We start from the raw sequence: 19,732 nt of genomic DNA, 5'->3' as shown, positions 1-19,732 counted from the left end.
TAAAGCTGTTTGGATACCAAATAAATGGGCATCATACAGCTGGACAGAACTAAAATTAAGCTATTTTCCCCCCAATCACTTAAGTTTTTGAAGAGCGGTTTCCTCCTAGTTAACAGTTGGAAAGTCTGATGTTTGATGGTAGCTGTTCAGCTTGTACTTACCTACTTCAGGGATGCTTGAAGTTTTAATTAATTAGGAGTGCATGAATCAGAAATCCTTCATTGAAACTTGTTGCAGAAACACAGAAAATTGCCCAGTCAGTGCTTGGGTTGAACTTATGTTCACAGGTTCAACAGCCAGGCCAGGTGCCCTCAAAGCATTGTAGCATTTGTTCCCTTCTTCTTGTCTCTGAATTGTGCTTCTTTCCATTAAATTTGCCTCCATAATTGCTTTATCTTTTGTCTTGAAGTTCCTGTAGCATCAGACTTTCTCCCAGCCAGGGCAGTACAAGCCAATGCATCCTCAGAAGTAGCTCAGTTCAAGGACCCACCAGCCCAGTGCTCAAGCAGACATTTGCATGTTTCACACTTATCTCCAGATGATCACACTTTTCTCCATATTATGCCTCTCAACTGTGTTATAGCCAACCTTTCCTGCCACTGCAGAAGTTATATCTTTTGGCTTTCCGTGGCCTGTGATTTGCATTAATTCCTCAGAAAGCTGCTGTCAGTTTTCTCTCTTTATTGGCACAGCTTCCAATTTTGTAATCTTTGATGGTTTTCCTTAATTAAACTCATAATTTCTCCTATTTCTGTACTGCAACCCCAGATTAAAATATACCTTGGCCTCCCAGCCACACAAGGTACCTTCCTCTGTACCACCAGCTTTCATTTCTGGAAAGCTTGATTGGACCTCTGGACTTGACACTTGCAGGAACCTCTCCATTACTGATCTTCAAAGAGGTTCTCATTTCCCTCAACAGATTTTTTTTGTTGCTTTTTGCTGACTCAGCTCAAAATCCTGAAAGGGTTTGACATGGACCACATGCTTTCAGGGTCTTTTAACACTTTTAATTTCTTCATCACCTCTGCTCAGTTTCCTTCAATATTTCTTCTTTATGCAAAAGGAAAATTATCTTTCATCTGGCACCTGCTCTGCCACCTGCCTTTGTGAACATGAAGGCAAAACTGTCAGGGATTTTTTTTTAAATTTTTTTTCTTACACAATATCTATCAATAACTCTCAGCAGCTTTTAGAGTCTTTCCATTGCTGATCTATTATTCCTTTGGCCTGTGCAATGTTCCTTATTATTTATTATAACCATTTTTACAGTCTTCATTTCCCACAATGGCTCATCTTGTGACTTCTTTTGCTTTATTCTGAATTTGCAGTTTTGGGACCAAATGTTGGCACATCCTTGTTCTTCCAGAGGCAGGGCTGCAGCAGCTCCCAGGAAGCCCACCAGCCACTTAAGGTGGGCGAATTCAAAGGACAGAAAAGTCAGACAATTTTCATTCTGCAAATGAGAGGGAAGGCAGCAAAGACCTTCTGTTGACTGTAAATATCACTGGCCATTTTATACCAACTGTATTTATCACACTATAAGACCATATATTGCCTTTCTGATACCTATCCTTATATGTTTCCCACTTCCTTCCATTTTATTCTGATTTTCTCCCAACTTCCTGCTTGTTTTTCCCAAGAAAAACTTCTCTGTTCCTTTCCTGAAACTCAGCTTGTTTTTTGTGACAGCAGTCACAGAGTGCTCCCTCTAGTCAGCACAAAGCACAAACCAGAATGAAACTATAACCATGAGTTTTAGTTTTTATACAATGTGGGCTCCAAAAATCTGTGAACCTTCATAATTAATGCTCCTGTCCATCTCAGTAGAGCTACATGAGGAAAAGGTTTGGCTCTGTGAATCTGTCATTAAGATACCTAAGAGAATAAATCACTCCTTTTACCCTTGCCTATATAAACAAAATCCCTCGGTCAAGGACGATTTCAGATTTTTTTCTTAGCTGAAACTTTCAGTGAGATGTTCTTTGGAAACCCTCTTTTTTTCCTGCTGTTCTCACCTGAATTTCTTCTTAGCTCATCTCTGATTTTAATAGCTGTGACCACCTTAACTCCTACAAAAGTAAGTGCTAAAAAGCCACAGCCCTGAGGGTCAAAGTAGAAATGCTCTTTATTTATAGGGAGCACATTTAACTGTCATGCAGTTCCTGCCCATTTTGTGTGTCACCATTATTAATAGGTTCCTCTAGTCATTCCTGCCTCTGTGTGCTCAGCTTCTGAGGGTGGGCAGCACCACCTTGGACACTTCGTGGGACAAGGGAAACAATAAAAAGACATTCATGAAAATGACCATTTCAAGGGAGATAAAATATCATTATGAGAAATGGATCTGCTGGCAGTCCTCACCAAATTTAGCATCTATTAAATTACAGAAACCATTATTCCTCTTATATGGAAAAGTCTGAAAACTTTCCCTTAAAGATATATTTTATTGTTTTAAGCAGGGCTTAAATGTATTTTTTTCCCCTTGTAATAAATTTCCACATACGAATTTTCTTAAAGATACAACAGGTTCTTGCTCTACTAATAATTTTATTGATCAAAGAGGATAATACTTCCCTTTTCCTACAATGCAGGAATATTTCCCTCCCAAAGTGTTCCAGCTTTATTTTATTAACAGGGCAGCCTACCTGAAGTAAACCAAATGCTTTTACACATAAAAATGCTGCCCCACCTCCCAGGCATGATCCATCTAAATCCTCTCTCTTCATGTGTTTCTACTACATTTTCTAAACTCTGTCTCCTCACTGGCCTTGTCCAGTGTGCTGTTAAAGATGGTTAATGCAGGGTATCGTGTTTGGAGTTCTGTGAATGGGGTTTTTTTTGTTGTTGCTTTGTGGTTTGTTTAGGTTTCTTAAACTTCTGAGGTTTTTTTAACACTGAGCAAGCACACTGGGAAGACTGGAGGCTGCAGAAGCATTCAGTGAGTCTATAATCAAACTTCCCCTGGCCGAGCGGGCTGGGGGTGAGAGGCCAAACCAATTAAACAGAACATCAACACACCGAGGGAGTCAAGTGTCTGAAGAAACTTGCCTGGAGTGGGATGGAAAAGCAGGTGCCTCACAAAGGAAGGAAACGTGACCTTGCAGACGAAACTAAAGTGCACTCGTAGGAATACTTCCTGCAGACGCCTGAAGGGAACCCGTGCTGCAGATTCCCAGCAGATGCATCCAGAAGGCAAATGGGGAAGGGAAACTCGAGAAAGACCGGTCCCATTTGATCACCAAGCATAGAAAAAGGGAAAGAAAGGGGATGCACCTCTGCAAACATTTTTTTTTTTTCCTCTTCCTTTTTAACATGAAGAAACTTTGAAACACCTGCAGTGGGAAACAAAAGGTTAATTAAAAAGAACCCCAGTCTTTGCACTAAACTGATTGCTGGGACTCCTGCCAGCCTGGGAAGGTTAAAGAGCTCAAGCATGCGTGGGCTGTGGGGGGAATGGCTAAAATTTACAGCTAGCTCCCTGGAAAGTCACAGTTCAGCTGTTCTCCCGGAGCAGGTGCTCATGGGAGCAGGCCTGTCCCTTTCAAAGCGTGAAGATTGATGAAGCCTTCGCTCTCACCAACTGTAAATATACAACCAGCCTTGTCAGAGCAGGTTTGTAACATCACTTGCTGACAGCAAGAAATTTTTTTTAACCTCCTAAACACACACACACGCCTACCCCACACAGACTCACACACACACTAAAGTACTAAAAAACAACAACAACCAAAAAAAGGCTTTTCCCAGGAAAGGGAGAAAAGCCAATAAATAAAACGGTGAGAAAGGCATTTATGTTTTCCCTGCCCAGAGAGGCAATAGATAGAGGACATACATGGGGTGATTTCATCCTGTCCTTTAGGAAACAGGCAACATCTTCCTTGGGCTGTGCAGTTTATCGCCAGGTCCTGTGAGGCAGCTCAGGCACTTCAGCAGAAGAGCCAACACGGGAGGCTGGTGAGCTTAAATCAGCAGGGCTGCAGGCTGCCAGCCATCCCTCCATGGAGATGGAGGACAAGCAGTTGTGAGAGATGACATGGCTAAAATAACCGTTTTACTCTGCCCTAGTGGCTGCTGGCTGAGGGCTTTATCATCTGTTACAGATAGGAATTACTTTTTCTTTGCAGTCACACTTTATAAAGTTTGACACACTCATGTTTAGGTTTGGGTTTTCAAAGATGCCTTGGAGAGTCCTTCACTGAGGGAATGCCAGCTGCCAGTGGGGCAAGCAGGTCTCCCCAGGGAACCAGAGAGAACAGGGAAGGGGTCAAGTGGCACAGCAAAGCAATGGGACTAGCACCTGGGGGTCTCGGTCTTGGGATCTCCCTTTCTGCTCTTAACATCATGTGTAATACAAATCCAAGCCTTCCTCTCCCATAATTAGTGGGTTAGTACTTTGGAGGCACCATGGCAGAGGTGAGACCTCAGAGAGTGTTTTCACCAGGACAAAACCATCCTTCACAGTTAGCTTAGGATGGGCATTTTGTGCCTGGATAACTGGGCAAAAGACTGAAAAACACTCTGCGAGCACAGCCCTTGGTGCTGCCCACCAGGACTGAGGGAAGACAGGATATATGATGGAGCAATCCACAGCAGAGACCAAGCAGCAGGGAAGAGGCAGCTGCTTCTCCACAGAGGAAATTATTTCCACTAGTAACATTGAAGAATCACAGGCAAATCTAACAGGAACAAAAAGCATTGGCAAGACCTCTCCAAAGGGAGCAAAAGTCTGAAAACCAGACCATTAATTCATTCCTGACGTCAGTGACTGAACTCCTAAGATGACTGGAAGCAGAAGTAATCTTTGTGTATGAGTTTCTTTGTTGTCCTGCCCCAAAATTCATCAGTTTAACTAAATTCTGCATCATCCTTTACTCATTTCTTGCCCAAGGAAATTCCTCTGTGTTACCGTTTCTCTAAGGCAAAATTTCAGGGTAATAGGAAATGTTTAGCCTAATTTCCTAAATTTAAGTTTGATGTTACCTTTGCAATGTGGAAGGATTAAATCAGGTATTTCAGGAAACATCAATACATTCCAACTACCCCAAAATTTTACCTTACAAAATCATCAGGTTTTGTTTAGTGAGGTTTTTGGTTTTCCTTTTGCTCTACTGCTTCTCTTTCACTACTTTCTTCTCTTTATTATTATAGAAAAGCAAAAGGGTGCCCTTCCCTAAGGCTCAATTATATATCCCCTATGCCCTTAGGCAAAAGGCTTGGGATAATTTCCTCAAATTTTCAAAACGCCCTGTGGTTATCTCTTCCTACAAGAGAAAAAAATTCCTACATGTCTAACATAAAGCTCCAACAGACCTAACTTGCACGTAGATTTGTCCAGGATAAAATTAATTTGCATTTCCTTCAAAAGATACTTAAAGAATGAACACACCTATGAAAAAATTATGCAACTCACTCAGTGTTTGCAAACTGTCACATTCTTCCTTTTTGTTGTGCTACCTCCCTTCTTTCAAATTCTTTGACTGACATGGCTGTTTGAATTGCTAACACTCTGTGATGAGGACTGTCACTGTCATTCCTGTTGTGTTTACCCAGTGCTGCTCACAGTGGGGTTCCCCTCCCCGGCACAGTCCCTCACACTATGGTACATGCTAATAAATAGTAAGAGAAAAAGGTACTTCCCTCTTTTCAGCAGCAGAAATATAACAATCCTGATGAACAGGCCAGGGACTGGGAATGTTTCCAGAAGCTGTAAGGAAAAAAGAAGTAATTTATTGCAGATGTTAAAGATACATCATCTACCTGTGAATACAGGTGACCATCACTTGCTCAAACGACTGGTGCTGTCCTTGGAGGGAAAAGACCACGAAGGTCTCTTTCCACTCTACTAAACAGAAAAGTCCTCCCTGAGTTTCAGGAGGGGGGAGGCACTGCTATGTGCCTGCAGTACACTGTGGCACAGCTGGACTGAAACACAATTAAATTCTCTCAATAAAATAAAATTACATTTGGGTCTTCCCTGAGATTCAAAATAGTTAAAGCAATTTTTCTATCAGATTCATTCTTACCCTTCAAACACGCATTGCCAGTCTCCTCCAGTTTTATTTTGTTTATCCCTTCACTAAACTCCACCTGCAAATATTTCAGATCCAGGGTTATTTGCCCATTTCTGCCCTGTTTACATTACCTCCAGGTCTCCTTGGCTCCCTTTGCCACTGAGCCAAGCCACAGCCAGGAGAAGCCAGGGCTCTCCCTTTGGAAGGAGCAGTCAGGGGTGGAGGGACATGCACCCCTTCTCACACAGATATAAATGCCCCAGACCAGGAGGGTTGCCCGAGAGGGGCCCTGCTCTTCCTCACACCTCTGGGATCGAGCTGTTGTTACCTGCTCCAGTCTGAACCCCACTGGCCAAGTGTCAGAGCTCCCCTGAGTTCCCAGGGGGTTTTGATCAAGGCCCATTCCCTGAATTATTCACAGGTACTTTCTCAGGAGCCTAAATTAATTGAGCTTTTTTAAGGCTATTAGGGCTGCTCCAGTTTCCATCAGCTGAGGATCAGACCAGACAACCTGCTTTCATTTCCTCATTTTTAAGACAGTACAAAGAAGGTGGCAAAGGCATCCTCTCCCATCCCCACCCTCATCCAACTCCCTGGTCAGAATTGGTACTGTGAAGAGGAAAAACCTGAAACCAAAGTGCTGCTCAGCCCCCACTCTCCCATCCCACCCAAACATGTGATGTTCCAAACTTCAGCAGCTGGGAGAATCTGATTATTTTTATGGAAATTTTCTCCAAGTTCAGAAGTGGATCAATGATAATTTCTCTAGCTGACTCCATTTTGAGAACCAAAATTGACTTCTGGAGAAGCTGCTTGATTTCCCAGCTTTCCCCCACCAGAAAACAGATTATTGCATAGGGCGGGGGTGATATAATTCAGCTCCAAATAGGTTCTGGGCCTATTAGACCCCAATATAAATCTCACCTAGGCTCCAAGGAAAACAAATAGCTCCCTGCTATACTCCGCCTTGCCGCTCCTTTACACCAGAGAGGTGGGAGTAAATCCATTTGCTAATATTCAATATGCCACACACATATAAATAGCAACTCAGAACATAACACAGGAGAGACTAATTTTGAGCAATTTAGTTGAGCTGTTCCTTTCCTGAGCTCCACAGTGTGCCCTATTTCCATTACCCAACCATGCCACTTACTTGCTCTCTGTATTGTTTTGCTGTCTGCCCAGCCCTCTCCTTCTTTGCCTTTCTTTTTACATTTGAAAATGCTTTTCTCCTAGTTCAAAGGTCCTTTGCTTTTGTGGGACTCCCTCTTTTTCCCCATCACCTGCTGGGACCACATGAGCAGCAGCTCTCCAGCTTCTCCACACTGGCACTCCATCCTCTACCAAGGAGCTCCCAGAGCTTTTCTCCCCACACAGAGGAACTAGGAGCTGCATCAGGCCACAGGAGAGTTGCTTTTCTCATTTCTTTTCCCCCATGCAGCCCTACAGCCTCAGGTTCACACTGCTGTGCTCTTTTGGCACCGTCTTTATCAGGGAGAAACCTGACTTGCTTTTTATCCTTTTCAGTGCCTCAATTCCTATCATTTAGGAAGAGTTTTAATTGAAGATTCGGCCCATAAAAGGAGGCACAGTGTTAAAACTGCATTTTCACAGGCTGTAATGGCATTAGTGGAGCATGTTCTGCCCTGGACAGGTGCAGGAGGGTAAATGAGGCTTATCTTTGGTTCATCCAGCATCTCCCCAGCCTTTGCTCACACCTGGCAGTCACTGCAGGGCACAGCCTACACCTCCCTGAATTTGGTGTCAGCACAGTCTCACCAGACTGAAGGGTTGGGGATGGGAGAAAGAACAAACTCAGTGGCCAGAACAGTCCAGTGTGGTAGACTTAGATTTCATGGTCTGTCTGTAATGGAGTGAGTGACCCTGGATGCTTTCTTGGCCTCCCAGTGTCCCCGATGTGCACAGCCTGGTGCACATGCACACATTGGAATGTTATCCTGCCCCATGGCAAAGGTCCCTGTGCCTGCCCTGTCATCTGGGAACAGCAATGCAACCTTTTCCAACTGTCTTTGAAGAAGAATTTCAGATTTTCTCTTCTTCTGTCTTTCCTCTCAGTTTGGCCTTTCTCAGGAGCAGCATCTGCCTAGAGGACACAATGTGCTGCAGGAGAACCAGAGAGGTGGTTTATTTTTCCTACAACTCTGTTTAACAACTACATTTTTTCATACTCCATCATATAACTAAGGGGCTGAGTCCCTCTTAGTAGGGCCAAGTGACTGTAAGAAACACAACCCCTCTACTTTTTCACTTAACATGTTAAAATCATCTTGAGGGCACCAGAGCTAACAAAGATTCAGGCTATTAATGCAAATTCCTGACTCCAGGTTCACACAGTGCAGTGCTTTCTGCAAGGCCTCCATAAAGAGGCTTTTAATTTAGCTCTAATAGGGAGGTTATTGTATGTTAAATAAATACTAATTGATTATTTAATATATATGCATTGAGGGTTAAGTGCTATGTAATGAGCTCCTCTCCATTAGTGGAGATGCTAACCATCAATTAATACAGGTTTTATAATCAATTTATATCTAACATGCCCTAACTTCACTGCTTAAGCTTCATGGGTCAGCATTTCTGAAGTGGCCAATGCCAATAGCTTATCTGAAATATAAAAAACAAAATAATTTTGGGAAGATTTACAACAGGATGGAAAAGTATGAATATATTAAAAGCTCAGCAAATGAGCTTCATGGAACTGGACACAGCAGGGTTGGTCTGTCTGATGCCAAGAGCTGCACATACCAGAAACCTCTGGAAATGGGAGAGGGGAGCCACATTCCCATCTGTAGGACTTGGACTTTTATCTATAGAGAGTTTCCCATAAAATGCTCTGTACCATTTCAGAGCTTTGTACCATTACACTCTCCTTACTCAGAACATTAAGCAGTATATGGCATAGAGCTGGGCTTGGCCCCTGTGTGGTGCTGGTTTTACTGTCCAGTTGCACTTAGATACACACTAGAGATGGGACAGGCAATGCCCCACCTGGAAATGACTGCAAGATAAATATTAGAGACAAGATTTTCAAGGATGACCAGGGGATTTAGACCCACAGCTTCCATTTATTTTAATAAGCATCGTGTCTCTAAATCTCCCAACTGCCTCTTTTTGACTTTGCCTCTCCTCCCCTAACACACACAAATAAATCATGTGCAAGCTGTTGGTGGTTTACACCAGAGAGAAAACAAGGAAGTTTCTAATGAAAGGAGTGATCATAACATATTTACAACCATTATGAAAACTATTTTTTTCTCTAATTTCCTTACTGGCAGCTTTCATGATGTGGCAGAGCTCTGCTTGCCAAAAATTTGGGCTGGAACACAATGCACATGGAAGTATTGCATCTTTTCCCATACTGGAGCATCTTTTTCAGGTTTGCCCTCTTGTACCCAGCTAGCCCCCTGCACCCTAGCAGGCCACTCCAGGAGCTAAATGCTCCCTTTCAGCATTACTGTATTTCTAACCAGCAAGGCTGGGTGCAGGATGATGGATTCCCCTTTCAGTGTTTCCACTCTGGTCTGCAACAGCCCTCATTAAAGGCAACTCCATCACTTGGCCATTGTGGAAAAGGCTCATCTTACCCACACCAAACACAGGTCAGTCCATACAGACTGTCTGACCCATACTATCATCACAGCCTAAATCCTAGTCTAGAAAAGGTCCCCATCTCCCACACTAGCTTAGTAGGTTTTGTGAAACATGGGGATGTTTTGAACAATAAAAGACTCTATGCAGAGCAGATGAAAGCATGGAAATCCCTTCTCTCTTTGCATTTCTACAGCACTAAGACAATGGAGCTTAAAGCATCATTGCAGCTTTCAGGCAGTGTTATGATGCAGATAATAAAGATGAAGAAAGAACAAAGAGGAGGACGTGGCCAGATCATGGTTTGAAGTCTACAGGCTGATTTATGTCATCTAAGGATCTGGCCCAGTTAGATCTAATTTTAACATCCTTGACAAATTCCCTGTAATGGCAAACTGTCAAAAGGGAATCTTTTCTCTGCCCCTCATCCTTCCATCTCCATGAGCTATTCCCTGTGACAACACTGTTCTCCAGCAGTAATTGGCAGTATCATTCCATTATCACTTATTCTTAAGGCCTGAGGATTTCATTCCTTGCAATTTTCCTGTTGTACAAATTCGTGTCTATTAGTTTAACACGTGTGCATGCATTTATTCCCTCTGTGTGTGTGGGGAGGAAAACAGTACTTAAACCTGAAAGGGCCATTGTCTTATAAAAAAGTCTTAAGGAAGCAGAAGAGCTAATTACTGATGACATGTAGTAGTGACTTGCAGTAGGAGGTGCCTCTGGCATCTCCAGCAAACAGTCTCAATTCTCCTTATAAGCATTTTAAATGGATGATGATCCTAATGAACTTAATAGCATCACTATCCAAGGACAGCATCAACTCATTGCCATCCTGTATTTTGCAGAAATAGCTTCTCTTTAAACACTGTGCCCCTGCTTTGAACAGTAATGGTTTTTAAAAGTGTCTTAGCACACAAAGGCAAAGTCTTTTTTGAAACAGGGTGGAATTGGTTGGTGATTATCACTGAAAAGCTGGCAGCCACCAGCTAACCTTCTAACAATGAAATATGGGAATTTACCTTCATGCTTCAATGCTTGCTATTCAGCTGTCTACCAGGGTCTAAATCAATGATTCTACACCCTCCACTCAAGGTTTCTCTTTCAAATGCTGCAGATATGACCTTAAGTTCATCATCTAAACAATGCAGTTCATGTTTAATTTCATTAATCTAAGATCTTCCATAAAATTGCAATATGGCACCATACCTTTCAAGTACCTTCATTAAAACCCATGTTATTCTAAATCCTATGCATATCTATGAGGTCATACAGTGTTTTATTAAAACAGATTTTTGAAAGGCTCAGCTCTTTTATCACCAATTGTCGTAAGGTAGTTTACAATTAATTATTTTTTTTTTAAAAAAAGAAATCCTATCACTTAGGTAATGAACAGGTCACCCATTTCAGCAAATTACTCCCTTTCCTAATTTTTAGCCTTTTTCCAAGAACTTTACATTTGGAAAGAAAAGCATTAAGGGCTTCTTGTTGACATATTTTCTGCTGTTTACTCTGCCTAGTGCAGCTACCTTTTTGGCATATATCATGCCATTCAGATCCAGTGGACATTATTTCCAGGATTTGTCCCCAAATGTCTGTGTGGCACCATGTTCTCAAACTGCACATTGGATTTTCTGAAAAATGCACCAGTTTCTTTTCCCACTGCATCCCTTTCCCTGTCTCTTGTCTGTGTTATTTATTACTTGGCATTGTGATAACACTTTGGAAGGCCAGTGAGGAGCAGAGCCCTCATGATGGTAGATGCCAAGAGCACAAAAGGCAGCTCCTGCCCCCCAAAGCCCCTCTCTCAGCACTTGCCATCCATTTAGACCAGAAAATATTCAAAGGAAAGAATTTTCCTATTATTTTGTGCTTGCAGCAAGCAAATGTAATTTGTGCAGTAAAGTTCTTACATAATTCAGGCTTATGTGCTCAATAATAATAGCAGTAATACAAAATCATAGAATCACAGAATCATCAAGGTTGGAAATAAATAATCATCTTCCTGTAAGTGTGCACTGAGATGGCCTCTGGTGCCATGATCCTGCTGCTGCTTCTCTACACCTCTGCACACTCCAGATCCTCTTCCAGGCCACTTGCTCCTAACAGGATTATTTCCAGGATCAGGGAACAAATTTGTCCAGCCCATACCTGAGCTTACCTGAGCCGTGCTTGTCTCAGGGCCTTCACTGACCACTCCCCACACTGCTCTAATAAGCACCATCACAGCAGGGAAGTAGCAAGGAAGGGGTGAGCTCTCTCAGAAGCATCTCTGAGGTGGGACACATTCCCCTGGAGTTGCCAGTTCTGGCTCTTTATTAGCACTTGCTTCACTCCCTGCAATGAAAAGCAAAATAAAGTGCCACACTCCACCACTTATTGCAAAGCCACCAAAATCCACTTCTGTAAGAAATCAAAACGACAACAAGTTCCTTAAAACAACAAAGGTTTATCTGTCGCTCTGTGAACTGGGGAACCAGAAAAGCCTGGGAGTAAAAATCTTGAGAAGAATCAGAGGGTCTCAGGAATACCTTCCTCAATTCAGAGTGACCAGAGCTGGCTGGCAGGCAGCCTGTGGGGGTGCAGAGGCTCCAAAGTTGGTGCTGTGAAACAGTAAGTTTAACTCTAAATTGAGTTCCTGTGTCCATACTGAGGCAAACCAGCAGAGAGTGACCATCCCAGACTGCACCAGGCTCTGTGGGATAGCTCAGGGACACAGGCAGCCATCCCAACCTCCCATGTTCTTCCCAGGCTTTGCTGCACTCCTGCTTGCCATCAGCAAAACCTGCAAGTCTGGAGCCTACTGAAGCCACCCAAAGTCTTCTCTATATGTATGGTCTTGATTTAGACCTCATACTTTAACTGGGAGCGAGGCTGCATTGGAGCAACCATTGCTCCCTCCTTAATTAAACTTGCCAGTGAAACCTAAGTTCAGCACCCACTCTATCCATCTCTTCTGGAAAAAAAAGCCACCCCTCAGGTTAGCGCTAAACAAAAAGAGATCCCTAGCAAAACAAAAGCCAAACATTAAAGTATTTAGATTTTTCACAGAAGAGGACACAAACAACCATATCCCTACCCAAAGAAAAATAACATTCCACAATGTTTCTACCTCTTAAGCAAAATATCAAGCAGCCTGAAGAGACAGAGCTGTCCCATGGTCCTGCCCTCATCCTTGCACTATTTTACTGAGGCTCCAGCAGGAGACACTGAGACGCTGCTGTTGAGATGTCATTTGTGACAAACCTTCCACAGTTAATATTGGTTGATGACTTCAACCTCGCGTTCCTTCATCCTTCCACAGAAACATACCCTGGCTGCAGTACAGCACTTAGGGTGTAACATTACTCTGAAGAAGCAATTACAGCGAGCAGAGCAAGGAACTAAAGACAGGTCACCTAAATGAACTGAGGGAAAAGTACATGAGAAAACAAGAAAATGTCTTCATCACTTTTCAGGCTTCAAATTGGAAAAACAGGGATCAATACAGCAGAACTTCATTTAATGGTGTGAAAAACAATCCACCCCAAGACAGGCAGGAATCACTTATCGCAAAACAAACAGGCCAATTAGGGCTAGGCAGGGTACGGGACGCAGGCACCAGGGCCATTCCTCCAGCCTCAGCTGCCCCAGATGTGGGCACAAGGGACAAAGCCACCAAGGTAGGAAGCTCCATGGCCACACAGCAAAAGAATCCCCCCAAAAGGGCCATATGGCAGCAGTTTGCTGCCTTTTCACTCCTAATTTTTTCATCTGTGGTACTTCCCCATCACACTAACGGTTCCAGGAACCAGCCTGTGCAAACACCACAAGACGTGGGCTGGGAAATGGAGACACCACATGTTCTCACACATGCTGAGGGTCAGCCATGACTCTTGGTTGTGCCTCAGCATAGTGAGAAAGAGGATGTTATTGAGCCATGGCTTTATGTTGTCCATGATCCTGGGGACATGCAAGAGAACCCCCTCATGGTAGCTGTCACCACTAACATCACCACAATTCCTTGTTGAAAGCAGTAGACCCTGCAGAGCCATGCTTGCTTCCTTTCTGCATCCTTCCTCATGGCATGGTCCAACATGGCCTTAAAACTTCAGAGGTCAACAGTCCAGCACCCTCCTCAGTCAACCCACTCTGCTGGGTGACTGTGTTGGGAAGTTTTTCTTCACCTCTAGTGAAATGGCAGCTCCTCTCTCCAGCACAGCACTGTACCTGAATACAAACATCTGCCACGGGAGGATTTCATTGCTCTTACCTGTCATTGCCACTGCCAGGCCCTGTAGCATATTAAACAGATTAATAGAAGTGATGTAGAGGGAGTATAAAACCTGCCAGTCTTCACTGTGGGCCAAGTGCCACTGGAACGGAGAGAGGCTGCAGCTGACATTTGCAGAAGTAACATCATGTTATTAAAACAAATTTGGCATGAGGAGGAAAATATGTTTGCTTTGCACTTAATAACAGCTAAGAGAGCATATTCAAAACCAAATATTTGTAAGGCAGTAAGTTAGCATTTTCTCCTCCCTCTCCTCCTCCTTGTCAGTAAAAACCAGTTCCTGGGTTACCAAGTCCCAGGGCTACTCTTAAAAGTACATGAAATGCAGAGTGGACATCAGGCCTAAATCTCAAATCTAATTTATATTTGTCTTCACAAAAATAATCAAACCCAAAGCATGTGGCCACATTCTTTGGATGCATCTACAGAAAACTGCTATGCATTGCAATTTTTCTATCTTTTTTTTCCCCCTCCTGCTGAAACATTGGTTGTATTTTCTCCTTTTATTTATTGGAGTGCTAAATGGATTATTTCAGTAATAAATCAGGCCCTTTCATTACATTTTTTAAGGTGTTGTCACTGTTATGAAGTACAGTGTGCCATCAAAATTAAGCTCAGATTGCATTACCACCTATTTTATAGACAGAGAATTACTTGATGGATTTTTTTTCCAGCAGTCTAAGCACTTTGTGCCTTTCCTTTGCAGAACAACCAGCTCCCTAGTTTCACAGAAATTTTCCTCTACAAAGTTCCAAAATTTTAATTCAGATTGTCTGACAAATACCTTTGCATTGTGGTTCGAAACAGAAGGATGATGCTTCTTTTAGCCCAAACTAACTGCTCATGTAAAGGTGAGGAATTGTTGATGGGTACAGGCAATGCTGGAGCAGAATTACCCGGGGTGTCTGGCTCCTCTTGCACTTCCCAAGGTGTAAATCAGCAGCAATTCCACTGAAGTCAGTACAGTTACCTTACAGAAAAAATAAAAATAAAAATAATATAAAAATTGCCTAAATGGCAGCAGAATGAGGCAGTCTTTTGGTTTTGTAACAAAGACAACTGAGGGAGATGCTGATTTCCTGGTTGACTTCATCTGAGCAGCGTTTTCCCAGGTCAGCACATGGAGCCCACTTCCTCATCCCTCCTTCCACAGCATCACTGCAAAGGACAAAGAGCTCCACTGAGGCTTAGTTTCCAAACTGATCTCCGTCTAAGGGAGTTGAGTAGTAACATCTTCTAATTAGCACTGAAAATTTCTACTTGGGTGTTTTAAAATGCAGTCATCATATATGAAGTTACGTGAATTATATGAGTAATAATAATAATACCACTACTACTAATAATAATAATTCTGCAGATGTGCAGGAAGCAGAGACAGTGCAGGGCAGCTCAGAAAATCCAGATTTAAATCTCTTAGCAGCCATATGAGATGGTGGCAAGTGACACCAGATGTCTCCTTGCAGAAGATGGAGCAATCCTGCATTCCCACCTCCAAGGTCTGTGTGGAAGTACACTCAAGAAGCTGGCAGGGGTGAAAGCCTGGGTTGTTCTCTGTGTTTCCAGTGCAGGAATCATACATGCAGACCCTTCTGCATTCCTGCTTGGGCTCTCCATCAGGCAGAGCATATAGAGGCCAGGGCCAAGCCCTGAGTCCCTGTGTTACAAACCCAAAAGCAAAGCAAAGCAACTCTTCTGTTAAACACTTCAGCTGAAAGGAGCATTAAAATGGTGCTCTGTTAAAAGTACTAGAAATTGAGCATATGTTTAAAGTTAAGTGTGTTATAAAAAGCTTCCTCAATTGTATCTTTATGAGTATTGTATTTATCTTAGATGTAAGGCATAGGAAATACACCCATAACCAAGTCAGTGTGCTGAGGTGCAGCCACATTGCACAGGGATCAGCCTAAGCTGCACAGCTCAGGACAAGATCATCAGGTGTGCAGGACTGACCTGCATCTCCTCCCCACTGCTGCTGGTTTAAAGCAATCAGTGGCACTTTAGGAGTTTCTTCTAAATTTGCAGAGCACAGAGTTTTCCAGCATTCCTCCTCTCTGCTTTTCCCTTAAATTGACAGTAACATTTTTGCCAGGATTTTTAGAAACCAGAATACCCCAGAAGAAATGAGTACAGAATGACTCACCTGTAAATTATCCAACCCCCTCTGACCTCTGCTGTGCCAGCTTCTTCCAACTCCCTGCCCGACACAAACTGGGAGCAATCCAAAGAAATTAGTGACATTACCCTCCAGTAGCTCGGTGACACTTATGTTCCAATCTTCAGAAAAGTGACTGCAAATCTGTGGACATGTCTGCCTAGTGCTGCAAAAGTAATTTTAGAAAACTAGCTACTGCACATTATGGGCAATACTTTGAGAGCTGTATGTGTCAGTGACCCACTGCTGCATCCTCTGACAGAACTGCAGAGCATTTCATCTGTCTTCCCTTTCTGGCCACAGTGCTGGCAAGAAGAGAGCTCGAAATCTTATGCATTATTTAAACCTTCCTTTTTTTCCTTCCCCCCCCACCCCCCGCAGCATCTCCAATTGTCCAATTTGGGGATAGCCTCAGTGTGATGTACTGAGTCTCCTCAGCCCCAGCAGATGCCGAGCTGGCTGCTGCCCACCACCCAGCCAGGCTCCTCTCTGTGCCTTTGCAGGCTGCAGAGCTGGAGCAGAACTTGGCACCTTCCAAGAAAAAGCAATAATTTCCCTTCAGTGCTCTGGGCTGACTCTTCATAAGTGTTGAGAGGATGATGTGTGTGCTTGGTGCTTTCTGGGGAAGGAGCAGGCACCCTGTGCTGCTGGGCAAGAGAAAACAACTATTTACAACTCAAAACTTTTCTTGTTCATTAAAGAGATAGCGAAGGACCAAGCTGCTCAAGGAGTTAAATGTATTAAGCAATTTACAATTAATATAGAACTCATTCCAGAGATATCTACTAGAGAGTACAACAGGGCAATTAACCCACTAATACACTAGGCTATTACATCGCTATGTCTCTTATTTTAGCCTGAGGTGATTTGAAACGCATTGGATTAAAGGATATTACAGGAGATAGCATGAAAAATAGCTTAATGTAATGAGCCATCCCGTGATGTCTGCTATTAAAGATGATTTGCAGTTGAAAACTACAACATACAGTAGTTCAGCCATTTAGAAACATGAGTATATTTAACCCTTTTCTAGCCCGTGTCCCTTAGATGAATCAGTGCAAGAGTTTCTCCCTCTCTTCCCCACCACTTCCAGTGCCTTTATCTGAGGATTATCAAATGCAGCTTATTAAAGTACAATGGTATCTTTGGGAGATTGGTGCCTGAGGTTTATAGAAAACCAGTAATCAGCTAATAACTTTTAAAAATAGATCCCCGAGAGAGTAAACAGGCTCAGGTGGAGGGAGGCTATTTGACTGGTGACATGTTTGCCAAATGGGAACTTGTTATAAATTTCTATACTAGCCTTAGGCCTGTCATATCACTCAGAATTGGGAAAGAAAAAGTACCTTAAAATATATAACTGTACAGCTCAGCATGGAAATAGTAGCACCCAGGCTGCAAACCAGACCAAACTGATGGCACATCTCATGGAAAGCACTTAAGTAAGGTGCTTTTTACATGGGGATAACTGCAGGGAAGTCAACAGGAGGAACTGGGCAGGATGGTTTTAGGCAGGAAGACATGGGTGCTGCCTTGATCCACCCTCCCAAACATCCTCCAATATGGGTGCAGCAGTTTCCATCACCTGCCCTAGAAAATCCTCTTGCACAATCTTCCCAAAATATGTGTAGACAGAACAATTATCCAACAATTAAAGCAAATAATCACCAGTAATATAAACACCACCAAAATTAATTTGCTGCCTGAGAAAACACGACCCAGCAGCACTTGCCACCTTCCTGTTATGGCTCCCAGCCCCATCCCAGCATCAGCCACCTGGGCAGTGGAGGTTGCCCAAAGCAGGGTCAATGGCTACTCAGGGATGCTGCCACTGATCGAATTTGCTTTTGATTGTTAAGCCATGTCCTGGGATTTAAAAGGTGTCTGCCAATTTACACTGAAATTACGAGGAGGGTGGATGGTGACATCACGGTTCCTCCTTTGAAAAATTTGAGGAATGAGGAAAAGGAGGAGAAAACCAGAAAAGTGAGATTCTCCTGGGTCTCAGTTAACACATTTCTGCACCAAAGTAGAAACAGAAAACAAAAAAAGAGCCATTTCCCCAATTGACACCCTCCCTGTAGCCACATTCACTGGGCATTTTAGGAAGAGGGTGGTGGTTTCCACAAAACCTTCCGCAGGGGCAGGAGGGAGGAGGTGGTGGGGACCTCTTTCTAATCAAATAACTTGTCACTGTCATTTTGGTGTTAGCAGATGCCATGAACAATAACCAAGATCCTGTGCCTCTGAAATGAATTATTAAGAGGCGACATTCATTGCTCTCCTCCCCCTGCTCCGACCAGCTCTCCTTTTTGTTTCACTTGGGGCTGCCTGCATCCCAAGTGGCACAGGAACCTGTCATTTCTCGTTTCCATCCAGAGGAACAAGTGATTTGGGAGAAAGGGAGAGGATGACCAGGGCTTTCTGACCTTTTCTCCTTCAATTTCATTCCTCTCCTCTGTGAGGAGAAAATGGCAATCACACTAGGTGGAACCGACAAACTCATCTCGGTGTCACTCCCTTACGTATACAATAGCCATGTCACTCGGCATCAGGGATGAGAAGGCAGGGATGGGATTATGAGCCCATGATGGCCCTAATCTGGGAGCAGATTTAAGCCTTCCTGCTGCTCTCCATGCTGGCTGAGGTGGGGTTATTTAGTTGTAAACCTGGTTATGCCAAGTGCACAAAAAAATCTACGTCTTCTGACTATTTTTCCTTTCCAAGTGGAACTGGTGTCACCTTGTGCCTGAAGAACTTCTCAAGGATAAGAGCTTGTGGTTTCTTGGGTCACCGAGATCTTCATATCACTTAGTAAATTAAATTGAAGATATCCCAGGGGTATTCTACAGTGATGGGGAAACTGAGGCACAAAACAGGGCTGTCCCAAAACAGCGTCATGCTGTCGCTACAAGGATACCAGGTGCCCAGGTCTCTACCCTGCTCCCTCGAGGACTGTCCTGCAGCCAGACACCTAGGGGTGGACAGTGTGAAAAGGCAGCTGGATACCCAGGGGCAACCTCTCCTCTGTGATGCCCACCCTGTGCCACCCCCAAAAAGGCTCCACCTGTGACAGCAATTAACCCACAGGGTGAAGGTGAGAGATGGCTCTGATCCCAACAGAAGTGTCCCCAACACCTCTGGGGTACTGCAGGGAGGAGAGCATGGGGCATCACAACCACATCCAGTGAGCCAGCCAGGAGCACTGACAGCATTATGATCAACAGAAAAATTAATTAATAAAAATAATAGTAGTAAAAATGGCCAGACGAGAACTTTGTGCCAAGACTAATGACTCTTCACCAAGGCTTTGCAGGTCACTTCCCAGCCTGGCTTTTCCACTCTCCTCTGCCTTCAGACCAGAGTCCTGGCACTCTGAGATACAGAATCATTAAGATTGGAAAAGACCTCTAAGATCAAGTCCAACTATCAGCCCAACACCACCATGCCCACTAAACCATCTCCTGAAGTGCCACATCTACATGTTTTTTTAACACCTCCAGGGATGGTGACTCTAACACTTCCCTGGGCAGCCTCTTCCAATGCTTGACCACTCTTTCAGTAAAGAAATTCTTCCTAATCCCCAGTCTAAAATCTGTACTTCTCAGATGTGGAATCACAATTCACATTGCACCTTCACATGGTTTGCAAACACCTTGATTTGTAGGGGCAAACCATTTATGG

At 43.5% G+C, this 19,732-nt stretch overlaps 1 protein-coding gene across 3 annotated transcripts in view; it reads right to left on the bottom strand.

Annotated features, from left to right (window-relative positions):
- Nucleotides 1–1,772: 1,772 nt before the first annotated feature.
- MRM1 (mitochondrial rRNA methyltransferase 1) overlaps nucleotides 1,773–19,732 on the bottom strand; it is a 53,112-nt gene continuing 35,152 nt past the window's right edge. Inside the window, exons 4-5 of one of the 3 annotated variants that reach the window (XM_051635472.1) lie at nucleotides 5,643–5,707; nucleotides 1,773–3,337 (exon numbers count right to left, since the gene is read on the bottom strand). In XM_051635472.1, the coding sequence (XP_051491432.1) occupies nucleotides 3,311–3,337; nucleotides 5,643–5,707 (92 nt within the window). In that variant the 3' untranslated portion in view covers nucleotides 1,773–3,310. Of the gene's footprint in view, nucleotides 5,708–19,732 lie in introns of all 3 variants that reach the window. The other 2 variants (XR_007891170.1, XM_051635470.1) reach the window with 2 other exon arrangements.

This window comes from Apus apus, chromosome 18 (assembly GCF_020740795.1).
Source record: "Apus apus isolate bApuApu2 chromosome 18, bApuApu2.pri.cur, whole genome shotgun sequence".
NCBI lineage: Eukaryota > Metazoa > Chordata > Aves > Apodiformes > Apodidae > Apus > Apus apus.
The sequence above is the reverse complement of the archived record's forward strand: the minus strand, read 5'-3'. Positions and strand labels throughout refer to the sequence as shown.